Raw genomic sequence first — 15,707 nt, 5'->3', positions numbered from 1 at the left:
CCACTCATTTTCCTAGGCCACAGGGGGATAACCGAAGTATATCTGAGTACCTGGTTATGAATTTCTCTCACCAGAGTGGATGGTGCAGTATAAAACAACAAAAAGGTACTTCTTTCTGTATTACCAACTAGGTAGTTTAAACAGAGCCCAGCTTAATGAGGTTTCTGGGTTTCAGATCCTGATTCTAGAAGCAGGTAGCTACTAGACAAAAATCAGGATATAATAATCCAAGTACTAAAAAGTTAGGGCAGGGGTAGAAGGATGAGATCAAGAAAAAAGGGTTAAGAGAATGTGGGCTGATCCCTAGGTGAGGTGTAGTTTTGGTTCAGCCTTCTAAAGCTAGAAGCTTATCTTCACTATTTAGAAAGGAAACTTTTGAGTATTTTCATTAATTCAAAAGATTTTATGAGATGTGATCTAGTGACAGTATGAAAAAAAAAATCAAAGCCCACATCTGTTTTACTTAACAGGAAGCAGTGATTTAGATGCGGCACATAAACTCCTAGAATGAGGAGAGCACTGTGCTCCCAGTGGGCCACAGCCTTTCCCTATAAAAAAAATCTCAGGAGTTTCTTAGAGTCCAAAGAACTGTGGTCACGGTGGCAGTCAACACCTGTCCTTAATGGTTCACGGGACACATTACACTTAGTCATCCAAAATATCTTCATCCAGGTTGATGTCTGTTGTGTCAATATCTTCTAATTCCAAATTATCCAGATCTTCTAGTTCGAGTAAACTCTGCAAAGAAAAGAGTTATTGGTAGGTAACTTTTTGAAAAGTTTTCTGATTCCTGATCAAAAGAGAACCAAAGCAAGAGTCAAGAGGGGCATTTTCTCATTTCAAAGCCCCTGCTCTGAAAGTGATTCTGTCATTGAAATGCAGAGGCCTGCACATCCTGTGGCCATTCATGAGGAGGGAGGAGTGACCCTGGGGTTCCCATGGGAAGTTTGGGTATAATGTCCTACCTACCTTTTCTTCTTTGTTGGCTGTGTGGGAGGTCACAATAACTGGAGTAGGAGAAGCAGGTTTCCCATTAAGTTCCTGAAAGCCCAAGTGGACAGAATAGAAAGATGAAGGAATTTGTTCAGGTAATTTTCCCCCAAGGAAAGGCTGTTCAGGATTAGGAAGTGGGACATGGTACTTAAAATGAACAAATCTTAACCAGATTATCTGGTTAAGATATTCTACTGACCTGCTGAGCTGCAGATCTTGAGGGCTGAAAGCCTTTTGCCTCTTCCATAACATTTCTTTCTTCATTTGGCTATCAGAATAAAGCAATGATGAATAAAGCAGTGTAATCTGAAGTCCTAATTCATCTATGGACTTGGCCTAAATCCCAGATATTAGCTCTCAATCCACCAATAATGTATATAAATTATAAAAGAGGCCTGGCTCCCTGGCAACTCACCGTGACAAGTGGGTACTGCTTGGCCGGCCACAGATCAGCATGTGTTTCCTTCACCCATTCTTCCACAACAAAGGCTTCTTTTAATCCAGGAAAAAGGTTTTCGTACTCTGTTGGATCAGCAAGGGATTCTGCTGCTTTCTGATTGACTTTTGAAAGATTTTCTCTCCAGAGTTTTACCACCCTGTTGTAGGTATCATGAAACCAAAGGGAAAGTGAGTTAAGTGTGCTCTAGTTTTTATCTAAACCATTTGTTCCTAAAATTAAAAGTCTGTACCTTGAAACCTGACTAGGTAAGTAAGTCCGGGCCAGGAAGGCAGCTTCTGGCAGTCGGCCAGTTCTAATCAGGAGTTCCAGGCAAGCATCAAGCCTAAAGATTAAAAAGGAGAGGCACTAATTATCAAGAATAAACAACGAAGTGTAGATGTAGTGTTGCAAAGTCAGCACTTCCTCCCCAGCTTCCACACATACTCCTCATTTCTGTCACTGAGCCATTAACTGGTCAGCACTAGTGTGTTACATAATCAATGGACTCCAAGAGTGTGAGGGGTAGGGCAGTTGGTGACCATTTTCAATCTCCTAATAACCTATTTTAACAATTCCTAAGAAGAACCTAAGGGGGCTTTTCAAGACCAGCTAAGGCAGCTTATAAGCAAGCACATTTTAAGAGCTTTCAGGGGATATGGGAGCAGAAACTCGGTTTCACAAGTGGGAACATCGAGGGTGGTGTCTCGAGTGTGGGCTGTGTGCAGCAATGTAGTGATGTCCAGCAGGGCAATGTCCTAGTGTCTATTTGGTTTCTTTTTCGAAGTTTGATAAAGTGGATAATGTGTTTTAGAAGTCATATGTTTTTGAAAAAAACAAAACACAGGTTTTTGGATATTAGAAAGGTAGCAGTACATATACCACACACATTACCTACCACCCTCAGCATCAAATAAAAGTAATAAACAATATTTTGCAGGAACACATGAATACTAAATATGATAAAAACAAGTGGCATAAGAGCAACTAATAATAGTATTTCGGAGTTTAGGTCACGTTTTGCTATCAAGTAAGTTATAAAAAACTTTCAGGATATTTTTGGGTTTTTGAATTATGGACCTATTCCTACACATATGCAAATTTACAAACACATTATAAATACACATTGGGGTGCACAAGGTTTCTATAATGAAGCATGAGGTTTAAATGTATGCAGGGCAAGGTTAATGAATACTTCGTGTTTTACTTCATAATATGGTCAGCTAATGTTGAGATGATCTGGTCTGCACTGACTGCTAAACTTTCAGAAGTATATGACATTTTTATGCTTTACAGTTGGGACTCAAATCTAGAAGTAACTGGCATCCTAAACCCCTTTATTCTTGCCATGGACAGGTCAGAATTACCCAATTTGGGCAAAATTACTTGCCTTTTGAGTACTATGGGAGCATCACAACAGCCTCCTGCCATGGGAAAATAAAGTGGCTCAGGCAGGGAGAGGCAGGGCTTTTGAGAAACGGCTTTCACGTTTCTCTCAGTCCAAACCTCCTTGAACAGCTCATTTTGCTCAGACATTTCGACCAAATTGGTAAGAACATCCCTTGCTGAAGGCCAGTGCCACCAAGGTAGGACTGTCCTCCAACTGCCCCTACTAGCCAGGGTCTAGGCCAGGCATCCATCCGTCTCTTTCCAGGGTTTGTTCCTCTCTCAACCACCCTCAAAGTCCGCGAGTGCGGAAATCAGTGCTTTAAATTACTACACTCACCTTTTAGACCTTGATTTGATACTTACTTGCCCTGTAAAAAGTAGCTCATGAATGCCACATTATTCTTGCCGTCTCTCTCCGCACCCTCTGCTAGTTTATTCACCATACTAGCATTTCCAGAGGCAGTGGCCAAGAGCAACAGACCCCCGTAATCCTGTGCATGGTGCAGGCACTCCTGGGCGAGGCCAAACTGACATTTACTAATGGCAAGTTCAGCAAGTTGTTTCCACTTCTGCTCTGACTGTAAGAAAGAGTTTCCAAGTAAACACATCTATGGAAATAAACATTTGAGTTTTCAACATCAATATTCTTCTGTTAACCTGAGTGTTACTGTGCTGATAATGGGAGATATTTTACACATATACTGAGCTGTGCTTGTTAAATTGGTTCTATCAATCAAAATAAGAATGTAGTGACAAAATGTGTAATGAGAAAACAAGTTATTCGCATATACAAAACTCAAACACAAATCAATTTTAATGATGCATGAATAATCATCAAACCCATGTTATTTTTATTTTGTAATTACCCAGTAAAACTAAAAGTAATACTATCTAATTGGAACTTTAAGGTAATTAGATTGTAAGTATTTTAATGAATGATTTCATACCATTTTTTGAAAGAATAAAATTATTTCATACATCCTTAAATATTTAACAGTAATATTATCTGTCATTTGTAGCTTCTCAGAAATCAAAATACTACACATTTAGATTATCTTAACATAGCTGAAATTTATTTAGCACATTTGAAATGAATTTACCAATAAATACTACATGTAAACCATGGTTGGGGGCCCCTGGATATGTAACAGTTCATTAAAATGTCATTAAATTGTGTCAAAATATTAAAATCTTTAAAACCAACAACTTTCTCACTAATTTGGGATACTGGCAAATTAGTGCTTTGTCTGCACTCCTAGAGTTCCCAGACTATAATATCTAGTATCTTACATCTTTTGCAAAACAGATCTCATATAAGCTATGAAAACATTTTTCCTCTTTTTTTTTTGAATGTTTATTTTTGAGAGAGCACAAGTGGGGGAGGGGGAGATAGGATCAGAAGCAGGCTCTGTGCTGACATGGGGCTCAAACTGAGGAACCACAAGATCATGACCTGAGCTGAAGTCAGACGCTCAACCAACTAAGCCACCCGGGTGCCCCCAAAACACTTCTTAAATCAGAATGCTAAGAATATCTGCAGTAAAATCCATTTAATTTAAAGACAAACAAAATGCATTTTTTAAAAGATCAAAGAGAGGCACTAACGTCACCAAAGAGTGTCACTAATGTGTATTTCGGAAAACTTTAATGAAGAGAACTTACACTAAATACACGTAAGTACCTACTGACTTTTGCATTAGTTATGAAAAATCATGACTTAGTACATACCTCTGCTTCTACTGCTAATTGGTATGCAATTTTTAGTTCTCCAAGCTGAAGAGCAAGTTCAAAGCGATGCTCAGGATCTGTGGATACTGTAAGAGCTTGTTGCTTGAAGCCCTAAACAGAGAATAGATGTAACAATGTGTGGGCAGTCTGTATGTGTAGATTTACAGTGCACACACAGCAAATCATCATTGATCCACTCCCTCTTGAACTAAGAATACCCTGCTGACATAGAAACCCCATGGCCTAAACAAAAGAAACAGAATACTCTTTAATGAGAAGACAGAAAAATTAAGGAGTCATTAAATTAATTGGTAAGAACCAACCTAGCAGAGAGATTTCAGTCCCACAATGCTGTTTTCTAAGCAGTGAAAGTTGACTGATGCTAGCTAGATAAACTCCTGTAAAACTGGTAAAATCAGAAATTCAAAAGTAAACAGCTGTCAAGAACAAGATTTTGGAAACTTGACTGAACAAGAACCATTTCAAAAAAAGAAAGGCACAGTGGTGTAGACCTAGCTGTTCATAATCTACTCACTAAGCTAGGCTTAGAGATCATCTAGTCCAGTCCCTCAAAGAAAAGCAAGTCAAATGTAAAAGTCTTCCTTTCAGTTTTTCGTAATCTAGGTCATTTGGCAAACATTTGCTTCCAGGTCCTAATGCCAATCAGGTATCCTTACCTAGGACTTTACTATTGGTCTTACATCCACTTTATTTATCAGCCAGCATTCCAGAGGGCAGGAAATCTAAAACTGTCTTCCATTTTCCACTGTGTCATAAAAACAGGCTTTAAAACCAACTACTGTAATTACCAAATTAGCTTCTCCTCTAAGAGTACTGATGGGAGTCTACACTATGGGCAAGTTCTTCAGCTCTATGGATGCGGTGTGTTGGACAAAGCTCAGACTTCAAGAGACTTCACTGGAATGAGGAACAATGCTCAGTTACAGGGTGGTTAAGAGGGAGGAACTGGGCAGCTTTCCAAGTTCTGGCTGGATCTTCAGGATGGCTGTATCACTGTGTTTAAAATGTTTTAACTTCCCAGACTATCCAAGCTGTCCCTCCTCTCATTCATCCATCTGAACAATGTAAACAAGGCATTCTGAATAATCTGCATACTCCTTTTCTTTCCTAGCAACTGGTGTAAATAATAAAAATCCAAGAACAGAGTATATAAGATCTATGGAACTCATCAGACATAAGCAAAGCAAATGAAATTAGGTGGACTAAATAAACTTTTGTTTTCCCCGAAATCCCCACTGAAATGACACTAAAAGGATTCTTTTTTTAGGAAACAAATTCTTTTTTAAAAAGTATTTATTTAGAGAGAGAGTGGGAGAGGGGCAGAGACAGAATCCCAAACAGGCTCAGTGCTGTCAGTGCAGAGCCCTACATGGGGCTTGATCCGAGGAACTATGAGATCATGACCTGAGCTGAAATTAAGAATTGGAAACAACCCAACTGAGCCACCCAGGTGCCCCTAGGGCATAAATTCCTTAGGATACAGAAAGACAGAGGAGACCTCTGTAACAAAATTTTGGAAGCTAGAAAACTGGCAGAGGAATTTAAACAGTTAAAACACTAAAGAAAACTAATCCTAAATCAGGAGTGAGGACAGCATAGAAACAACTTCATTCACACATCAGGATCCCCAGTGGCATCTCATGGAAGGCAATGCTAAAATAAACAAAACTGCCTGAAAGTCTCTGTAACAAGCAGGTAAGAAATAAGATACCCCAGGTCCCCACTCCTCTCCTCCCCCAACCTCTGGACACACACAGAAGACAGCAAGTTTATTCCTCGAAGAGGATAAACTAGAGGGTCTCCAGTCTGAGGGATACCTTATACATCTTTCGAGAGGAAAATAGGAAATTATGAGAATAGAGATTGAGACTAAATGAAATACCAGATGCTGAGACACCAACCTGTTTTCTACTTTGCATCCAGAATGATGGTGATTTAAGCTCAATCTTACCCCTTGGGCTGTAAACCCTAACCAGCCTAAGGGGTAACACTTACTAAAATATCAACAACCTGCGAGCTATATGTCAGCTAGAACAGTACCTGGTGCAATGTTAAGTGTTCATTAAATTCACAAGATGAACATATGGACCTTGAGCATCCCTAATCAAATGGCCCAGCCACATCCATAGTGTGAAGTCCGTATCGAGCAAGACCTCTCACAAATTCAGGCCTTTTATCTGCTTCTTAGACCTCTCCTCTTAAATGAGGGCCCAAGGATCATCAGATGCATGAAGAAAATCTCTAACAGGAAAGGCACAGATCAAAATGAACCAATAACAGCAACTTGAAGGAAGCATACCATGAAGGAATAAAAGAAAACCTCAAAACAACAAAACCTATCATTCAGACCCTGAGAGAAATAAACTTTCATCCATACACAAGAATAAGATTTTAAATTTTTTTTTTTTTAACGTTTATTTTTATTTTTGAGACAGAGAGAGACAAAGCATGAACGGGGGAGGGTCAGAGAGAGAGGGAGACACAGAATCTGAAACAGGCTCCAGGCTCTGAGCTGTCAGCACAGAGCCCGACGCGGGGCTCGAACGCACGGAGAGCAAGATCATGACCTGAGCCGAAGTCGGCTGCCCAACCGACTGAGCCACCCAGGCGCCCCAAGAATAAGATTTTAAAAGTACAATAATAACAAAATGAGACTAGTGTAGGAGGCCTAACATTTCACTAACAGTTCCACAAAGAATACAGAAAGCTAAGGAAGGACATCATCAGAGAAATGAATCAAGAAAATCTCTCAGAAATAAGTGTCCAATTAAATAAGCTTGTCTAATACCCCAAAAAATGAATTTGTTCATAATTGACCTCTACCAAGGCCCACCATCATAATATTTCAGAACAATAGGGACAAGGTCCAAAAAGCTTCCAGAAAGAAAAAAACAGATCAGGTACCAAGATCAGTAATATAAACCAGTAACACTTCAATAATAACTAGAAGCTAGAAGGCAATGGAACAAATGCCTTCAAAATTTTGAGAGAGAATTGCCTCCAGCCTAGAATTCTGTATCTAGTTAAATAGTCAAATATGTTTTAGAGGAGAACAATGGCAGTTTCGGAAAATCAAGGTCACAAAAAACTTTACTTCCAATAATAATCCTTCTCTCAGAAAACTACTGAAGGACATGCTCCAGCCAGATAAGGGAGTAAACCAGCAAAGAAGATAGGGGATACAGGAAACAATGGATCCAACTGAGAGGCAAAAGGAAGGCCCAACCTGATGGTGAGGGGATATCCATGATGATAGGAGATTTCAAGGAAATCTGGAGAACCACCAGAATCTAGTGAGAATTAACTGTAAGTACACAGAAAAATAAGCAAAGGAAAAAAGACAACTCCAGGGAAAACAAACAATTGCAGGAAGGGAAAGCTACACTATACTAAATGGCTCAGCTGTGAGCAGTGTTTACAATAGCTCTAAAAATGTAAACACTGAAAACTGATGTAATCAAAATCATCCAACTATAGTGGGAGGAGGACAGAAAAATGGCATGTATGTTGTATAAGTAGCAGGAGAGAGAAAGGTAAACCCTCATCTTCTACAGAGTGTTAAGTCACAAGAAATGCCTAAAGCTCAGTAACAGCATACGTTATCTAGAGATGTAGAAATAAATTCCAAGAGAATCAACCAAAAGAATTAAACTTCTACTTCCTTTAGGAAGAAGATATGATAGAGGGAAGGAAGTGCTGCTTTTTTTCCTTGAGCCTTGAAGAACTTTATACTTTGTGCACAACTTTGACTTAAAAACACTCCATTAAGAAAAAACCTACCACCAATGCTAAATTTTATGTATATTTTACAACTAAAAAAAAGAAAGAAAAAAAAAGAAAAGCCTGCTAGGATAGAGAGAGAAAATGCAGGGCAGAAATGAAAATATTGATAGAATGGAAAAGAAGTCTACAGAAAGAGAAGACTGATAATCATTTCCAACAATTAAAGAAGGTACTAAGGGCATTAAGAAAGGACAAGGAAGAATATAATAAGTGACTTAAGTTTATAAGAGAAATTCCACTGCCATAAGGAAATCAGTGGCAATAAAGAAATAGTATTTTCAAATCCACATTAACATTCTTTTAAATTACTGGTTTAAAGAAAAAAACCCACAAAAGAAAACAAGCAAAAAGACAAAACAAAATCCTTTTACCTGCTTTTCCAGAAAGTGTGCAACTCTGGTCCTCTGTTCTTTTGGAATGGTAGGGAGAACTTTATCAGCCATGCTAAAATCCCTTCTCATGACAGCTGTCTGGTATTCCAGCACTGAAACCAAGAGAGAGTAGCTAACGATGTTCAGTTCTTTATCCCCCAGATAAAGCCTGTTGTCTTTAGGAATATAGCCCAGAAGATACATTGTTCTGTAATAGAAACAGAAACTAATTTAGGAGTAGGCCCAAATTAGTAGGTAAACATACACACACACACACACACACACACACACACACACACACACACATATACATATGCTACCTCTTGCTCAAAATCTTTCCACTTTGATGCAATTTTGATCAACAACAGCCCATCTATTAAAACTCTAACACTGAAAAATCAGGCCCATCACTGCTACAGGCCAGCAATAAGTTTCGTTTAAAAAAAAAAAGAAAGAAAAGAAAAGCATAATTTTAAATTCAGGATGCTTAAGACACAAGCAAAGCAATTCTCAGTTACCTATCCAAGTGGGCAATGGTGACTATTTCTCCTCCAACATAATAATTTAATCTGTTCACAGAACTCGTGTAAATGAAGCAGTCGCCTACCCACAGCCCTGTTTTCACAATTTCCTGAATCTCACCAAGAACCTGCAGAGAGAAAAGAGTCTATTATTACCTTATTCAGCATTAGAAATCCAGTTACAAAAACTGAATATGATTGGGGGTGATAAGGGAGATTAAGAAATGCAAAGTAAAATCCTACTTCAAGAAAGAAAATATTTCCCTGGAATTTCTATCTTCTTTTTTCATTTAAAAACAGATTCCTGGATGAGTATTTATAATATAAAATCTCACTGCTGCATCAAAGCTGTGATCTAAAAAGTGTTGATCTAAATTTCTTATATACATGAAACTGGAATAGGAAGTATTTCATAAAATCTTCCAGGAACATCTCCAGGATAGGTGATTTATCTTTACCATTTGAGAGCTCATTTAAATCACTGGGTAAAATGTCTTAAGACCAAAACACCTTCTAATTTCCTTACTGAAAGATATCAAAGTCATCTGAAGATTCCCTAAAATCAAAGTACAAATAAATATCTTTTAAACATATATACTTTCAAACTCTGATCTTTGAGCCAAGGCTTTAATCTTCACATTTCACCAGAATTCCTTAAATGTTTACTTTCCTCAAACCTAACTTAACAGAATGTTAAAATCAGTGAAGTTAGGTTACACGAATATAAATCATTTAAGAACGAGGGTAAAGTTGTGCTGAAGCAGTCACCTCAAAGGCATCTTCAATGCCATCTTCTGTAACTCCTTCATGTGTTTCCTGTGCAGCCAAGACTTTCTCCGACAGATACTTAAGGATAAAAAATGACTCCTCAGTGGCAATACAGACTAGCTCTCCAGAGTCAGACCAGAAAATCTACAACATGACAAACAGAACAGACAAATGGTTTCGGATTTCCGAGTGGTATGACAAACTGCATACACTTTGTTTCTTATAAGATTCGTCTTAGGACAGTAAGTACGCATTGAACAATTTTATGTAGTGCATAGTGGGTATATACATACGTACACAGATACACGAACACACATATATATATACACACACATGTGTATGTATATGCATTTAGAGGATGGGCTGGGCTATTTGGTCTAGAAATGGAAAGACTAAAGGGAGACAGGAAGGAAACTGTCAGTGAACAGTGGATATAATGTAATTTAGGAGCAGCAGCCTATTCGCTATTGCTCTAGAACAGTGTTTCTCAGCTTTTTTTTTTTCCTATTATCACCCACATCCACCCACCCAGGAATGTTTTTAGACATTTTTCTCCTAATCACCCTCACCTACAAAATTTTAAATCCATAGATACTATATATATATTATACATATACAATTATATAATACATGTTATATATAAAATTATATAACATATGCACACTGTATATATACACACATATAATATATATACTTGCATAACATATAAATACATGTGAATATCCGTGCTTTATAGATAAAATTTTCTTCATCCTCAAGAAGCAATTTTTGCCGTTGGGGTACTAGTGCTCACTGAGAATGCATGCTATAAAAGATAGAACCAGGACCCAAGAGAGGTGGATTTGTCTCCAAAGAATTTTGTGACAATGAAAGCTGTCAAAGAAGCAGGTAATTCCATAAGGTAGAAAACTTTGTCACTGGAGACATTTACCTAAAGTTTAAATAGCATCAGGGAAACTATGAAAAGCCTTTCTGATCTGATCCTGGATCTTTCCAAGTCAAGACCTTTCTGACTTCTTGTCTTCAAAGCAGGCTTTTCATACTCTGTCAAACGCCATTTAAAATATGAATAGCACTTGGCATTTGTATAAGTTTTCCTGCTTTTCAAAATACCCAATGTCTACCACCTCATTCAAATACTGCAAGTCTGATTTTCTAAGCAATCTTGAAGTAAATGACACTGTGTCCAACACAATGGAACCAGGACAGCTGGGTACAAGGACATTTCTTTGCCTCAGGGACTCAGAGCTCCTCACAAAGTTACACATTCTAAAAGTGACAGTGGAGGGAAAACTCACATGTTTGGGCTGAATTTCAATTCTGCGTATGAGTTCTGTATTGTCCCAGTCATAGAAAGCTAAGCCGTTTACAGATCTGACTCCCAATAAGAAGCCTCCATAGATACCTGAAAAGAAAAAAGATTTCTGGGTAGATGTTTCTGAGCCATTGCAAAGCTTCTAAAAATCTATCATTTATAAATAGCACTCACTTTCTGCTCCAAAATCTGGTTTAAAGGATTTTTTTTCCTTAAAGTTCTTAAATATCTTTACAACACTGTTGCTCTCTCTTATTGCGTATCTGGGGGGAAAAGGAAGGCAAACACAGCATGTTATATACCAAACCATACTTCCATCGAATGTCAGAAATATCTTCAGGTATACTTGAGTAATGAGTTATGAGTTTCACACTGTCTGTTACACAAATTATTAGGGTTTACAAGCTATTTTAAAAACTGAGAAAGACCCAACATCCCTCAGTAGATGAGTGATTAAACCAACTGTGGTACATTCATGCAATGGAACAGTGCTCTGCAAAAAAGGCGACCAATTACTGACTCATGCAACAACATGGACGAATCCCAAAAATACTGTGCTGAACAGAAGAAGCCAGACATATAGACTGGATATTGGAGTTTCATCTATATGAAACTCTAAAGACAAATCTAATCCACATGGTGAGAAAAAGCAAATCAGTGACTGGGGCCAGGGAACTGACTATTAAGGGAAAACGAGGATTTTCTGGGGATGGTAGAAATGTTCTCTGTCTTTGTGCTGGCGGTTATAGATTGTATACATTTGCCTAAAGTCACTGAAATGTTCACTTAAAATAGTACATTTAATTCTGTATAAATTATACTTCAATAAAGGCAACTTAAAAAATAAAAACTTTTGTTAAGTGGCTCAAGAAGTTAGCCACATTTGGCAACAACTTACAACACTGTGTATATTCAGGCGTCTTGAAAAAGGGGGACTGTGGCTGTTGCTGGACATTCAAGAGTATTTAAGGAAGTGATCTGATGAGTGTTCCTATCAAGATAGGAAAGATGCTGAATAGGACCTTAGCTGGATAAAGCTAAAAAAAAAAAAGTGAACTATCAAAACAGAGAGGTATGATGAGAGAAGAATTCACGAACTATAATTTTGTTTAGGATGGTAACAAAATACATTTAGAAATGGAACTGTGTATATATGAGTGTATTTAGGAAATTTATGAAAAGATCAAAACAAATTCCTACTCTCAGTGTATCTTTTGTTAAAAAATTTAAAAACATGCATCTTATATGCAACACTGAGGCTCAGGTTACTCTGTTGAGGGCAGGGGCAATAAAAAAATATGGAGGAAACAAAACTAAGAAAACTATGAAGATGTACATCAGTTGTGTGGTCAGGTGGGGGGATTGGGGGGAAGTCCTGGTGTTTATTATGAGCACAAAAAGGAATCAAAAAAGAACCACTCAGTAACCAGTATCTAGTATAAATAATTACAAGAAATTATAAATAACCAGTATCTAATATGATAATTCAGAGTTAAATGATTTTTCCTGTTTTTAATAAGAATATTTTATGAACACTCTAAATTCAAACAGAATTTGTTTTAAATATAGGGGGTGGGTAACATCACAGAAAATACGTTTTAAAGAAGATTCAATGAAGTTAGCATCAAGATGACATCAGACTGTAGTCTCTCCCAACTAGCTCGGGATCCTAGCAGCAGCTCAGGACATTAGCTCATAGGGAAAGCCTACCTCGTCTTGAGCCCATAAGCACCAGGCCCAAATGCAGGCTCCATCAAGGAAATGGGTGCTGGGCCCCCAGTTTAATGGGATTAGTGGATCAGCCTGAGTGAGCCTGCTGCATACTGAACACAGAAAGGGCAAAGACAGCTCTGGTGAGAACTGTTCTTGAAAGGCAGAAGCACAGCCAACACCGAGCCCTGGGAACATGATTCATACAGCTACACACAGATGACCCATCTGCAGTCAGGGCCAGCAGGACAGCACAAGCCAAAACTTACTCTGAAGAATCATGGGCCCATGCAAACTCCTGGGCAGATCCAAAGCTTTTGTTTCTCAGGGCCATTGCTGTATAGATGATATACTCGCCATCACCACACACCACGACAAACCTGGAAATTATGGAAGCCAGAGACAGAGAGAGTAGGATCAATGACATGTGGAAGTTATGAAACACTGATTCCTCTGCATAATAAAATATTTCTGATGACAAATGCTACTTCGGTTGACTTTTTTTTATTTATTTATTTTTAACGTTTATTTATTTTTGAGACAGAGAGAGACAGAGCATGAATGGGGGAGGGCCAGAGAGAGGGAGACACAGAATCTGAAACAGGCTCCAGGCTCTGAGCTGTCAGCACAGAGCCTGACGCGGGGCTTGAACTTGTGGACCGCGAGATCATGACCTGAGCTGAAGTCGGCCGCTCAACCGACTGAGCCATCCAGTCGCCCCTTCAGCTGACGTTTATAATTGAATCTAATATCTTCTGAAGTTATACATTTCTTCAAATACAGAGCTAGACATAAATATTTTATCAACAAATCCCAAAACATATCATGAACATGGGCATTTGCTGAAAATCTTACGGCAGTGGCCTTCTCTTATAAGCAAAGGAGACTTGAGGCAGGAAGACAAGAATGGCTGCTGATGCACAGGGGGAGGATTCTAATAATACAACGGATACTTGTTGAGCACCAAGATGCCTAGAACTTTGCTCATTACATTTACACCATTAGGAGGCACTATTTGTTGCAAGACTATCTTAATTTTAAAGCACATCACTCAAATGAATAAAAATACTCATTTTTAATGACTGTTAAGTTTATCAAAATAGAGTATTTTAACATTTAAATAATCAGTAAAAACAGGATGTTGCACAGTCGAGTAACATTTTCTCCACAGATATAAAACAACTCTATTTAAAGTTGCATTGGCTGTATTGGCTGCTACCAGATTGCCAATGCTGAAATGCAAAACTTATAGGAAGAAAAAGCTTTGTGATATTTATAATGCATTCTTAATCTTCCTAAGAAAATTACATTAGAAATAACTGTGGATGCCATTTACTGAATGAGGCAGCATACCTGGTTTACATAATTTGTCTTTTTCAATACTCAGCACTGAATTATAAGATGCCCAGATCTATTGTAAGTGACTTTTAAAGAACCACAGGCTTAATTAAAACTCATGCTTGAGGGGCGCCTGGGTGGCGCAGTCGGTTGAGCGTCCGACTTCAGCCAGGTCATGATCTCACGGTCCGTGAGTTCGAGCCCCGCGTCAGGCTCTGGGCTGATGGCTCGGAGCCTGGAGCCTGTTTCCGATGCTGTGTCTCCCTCTCTCTCTGCCCCTCCCCCGTTCATGCTCTGTCTCTGTCCCAAAAATAAATAAAAAACGTTGAAAAAAAAATTAAAAAAAAAAAAAAAAAAACTCATGCTTGAAACTCCTCTCTTGACAAGATGTTGGGTGCTTTCTAAATCTTAAGAAACGAAACTTGATGGTTCAAATTATAGCTAAGAAGCAGAATTATTACCAGTCCCCAAATTGTTTCTTTTTTTCTAATATAATTTATTGTCAGATTGGCTTACATACAACACCCAGTGCTCATCCCAACCCAAATTGTTTCAACGGACACAAGCTTCAGAGTCTGCTTTTCTTCTTAAGTCAGTAAGTATTTAGAGCACCTAAGTACATGTTACCTGCCCTCAGAGAAGCACAAGGACACAAACCCAACACATTTAAGATGAGTAAATACAAAACTATTTAACTGTTCAAAATTGCATGGTGGGACAAAGCCAGGAAGGCAAATATGCTTTCCCCTTGCATGCCAACTTAATCAACTGGTAGGGCTGCCTGTGGCCATGCTGAGGATTGTGAGGCCAGAGCAAAAGCTCATGAGGAATGCCCACCCTAGAGGAAGAGCAGCATATGCTGTGGATTTGCAAACCCACATATCTAACAACACAGAAGCTCAGAGAGAGATTGTGGTTGACTTACCGCCCATTAGGATTGTGCTGAATGGTCTGAGGGTATATTTCACAACTGCCCATATCCTTTACTGCCAGTGGCAGTCTTTCTCCATCTTTAATTTCAGCATCTCCCATTGCTTTTAGGTTGGCCTGCTGGACTTCTGAATGCTTAGCCCAAATTATCTTTCCATTGGCATCCATGGACATGGCAGGTTCCTCCCGACCAAGCTAGAAGAATTAACAAATGGCTCGTAGCAATAAAAAGAAAACAAATAAAACCACAAAATAAACACTTTCTATTTTCGTTTAACAGAGGGCTCCATCCTTTCACTTTATTTTTTTTTTAATTTTTTTAATGTTTATTTATTTTTGAGAGAGAGAGAGAGAGAGAGAGAGAGAGAGAGCGCGCGCGCGCATGAGAAGTGGAAGGGCGGAGA

General features: G+C 38.5%; 1 protein-coding gene across 1 annotated transcript in view; it reads right to left on the bottom strand.

Moving 5' to 3' along the window:
- Positions 1-382: 382 nt before the first annotated feature.
- COPB2 (COPI coat complex subunit beta 2) overlaps positions 383-15,707 on the bottom strand; it is a 31,683-nt gene continuing 16,358 nt past the window's right edge. Inside the window, exons 9-22 of the mRNA XM_043595279.1 lie at positions 15,299-15,498; positions 13,305-13,415; positions 11,500-11,588; positions 11,309-11,415; positions 10,011-10,154; positions 9,240-9,370; positions 8,722-8,929; positions 4,547-4,657; positions 3,182-3,396; positions 1,683-1,775; positions 1,409-1,589; positions 1,193-1,261; positions 970-1,041; positions 383-738 (exon numbers count right to left, since the gene is read on the bottom strand). Of these exons, the coding sequence (XP_043451214.1) occupies positions 646-738; positions 970-1,041; positions 1,193-1,261; positions 1,409-1,589; positions 1,683-1,775; positions 3,182-3,396; positions 4,547-4,657; positions 8,722-8,929; positions 9,240-9,370; positions 10,011-10,154; positions 11,309-11,415; positions 11,500-11,588; positions 13,305-13,415; positions 15,299-15,498 (1,824 nt within the window). The 3' untranslated portion in view covers positions 383-645. The remainder of the gene's footprint in view (positions 739-969; positions 1,042-1,192; positions 1,262-1,408; positions 1,590-1,682; positions 1,776-3,181; positions 3,397-4,546; positions 4,658-8,721; positions 8,930-9,239; positions 9,371-10,010; positions 10,155-11,308; positions 11,416-11,499; positions 11,589-13,304; positions 13,416-15,298; positions 15,499-15,707) is intronic.

The sequence above is a fragment of the Prionailurus bengalensis genome, chromosome C2 (assembly GCF_016509475.1).
Source record: "Prionailurus bengalensis isolate Pbe53 chromosome C2, Fcat_Pben_1.1_paternal_pri, whole genome shotgun sequence".
NCBI lineage: Eukaryota > Metazoa > Chordata > Mammalia > Carnivora > Felidae > Prionailurus > Prionailurus bengalensis.
This window is presented reverse-complemented; position numbering and strand designations above follow the sequence as displayed.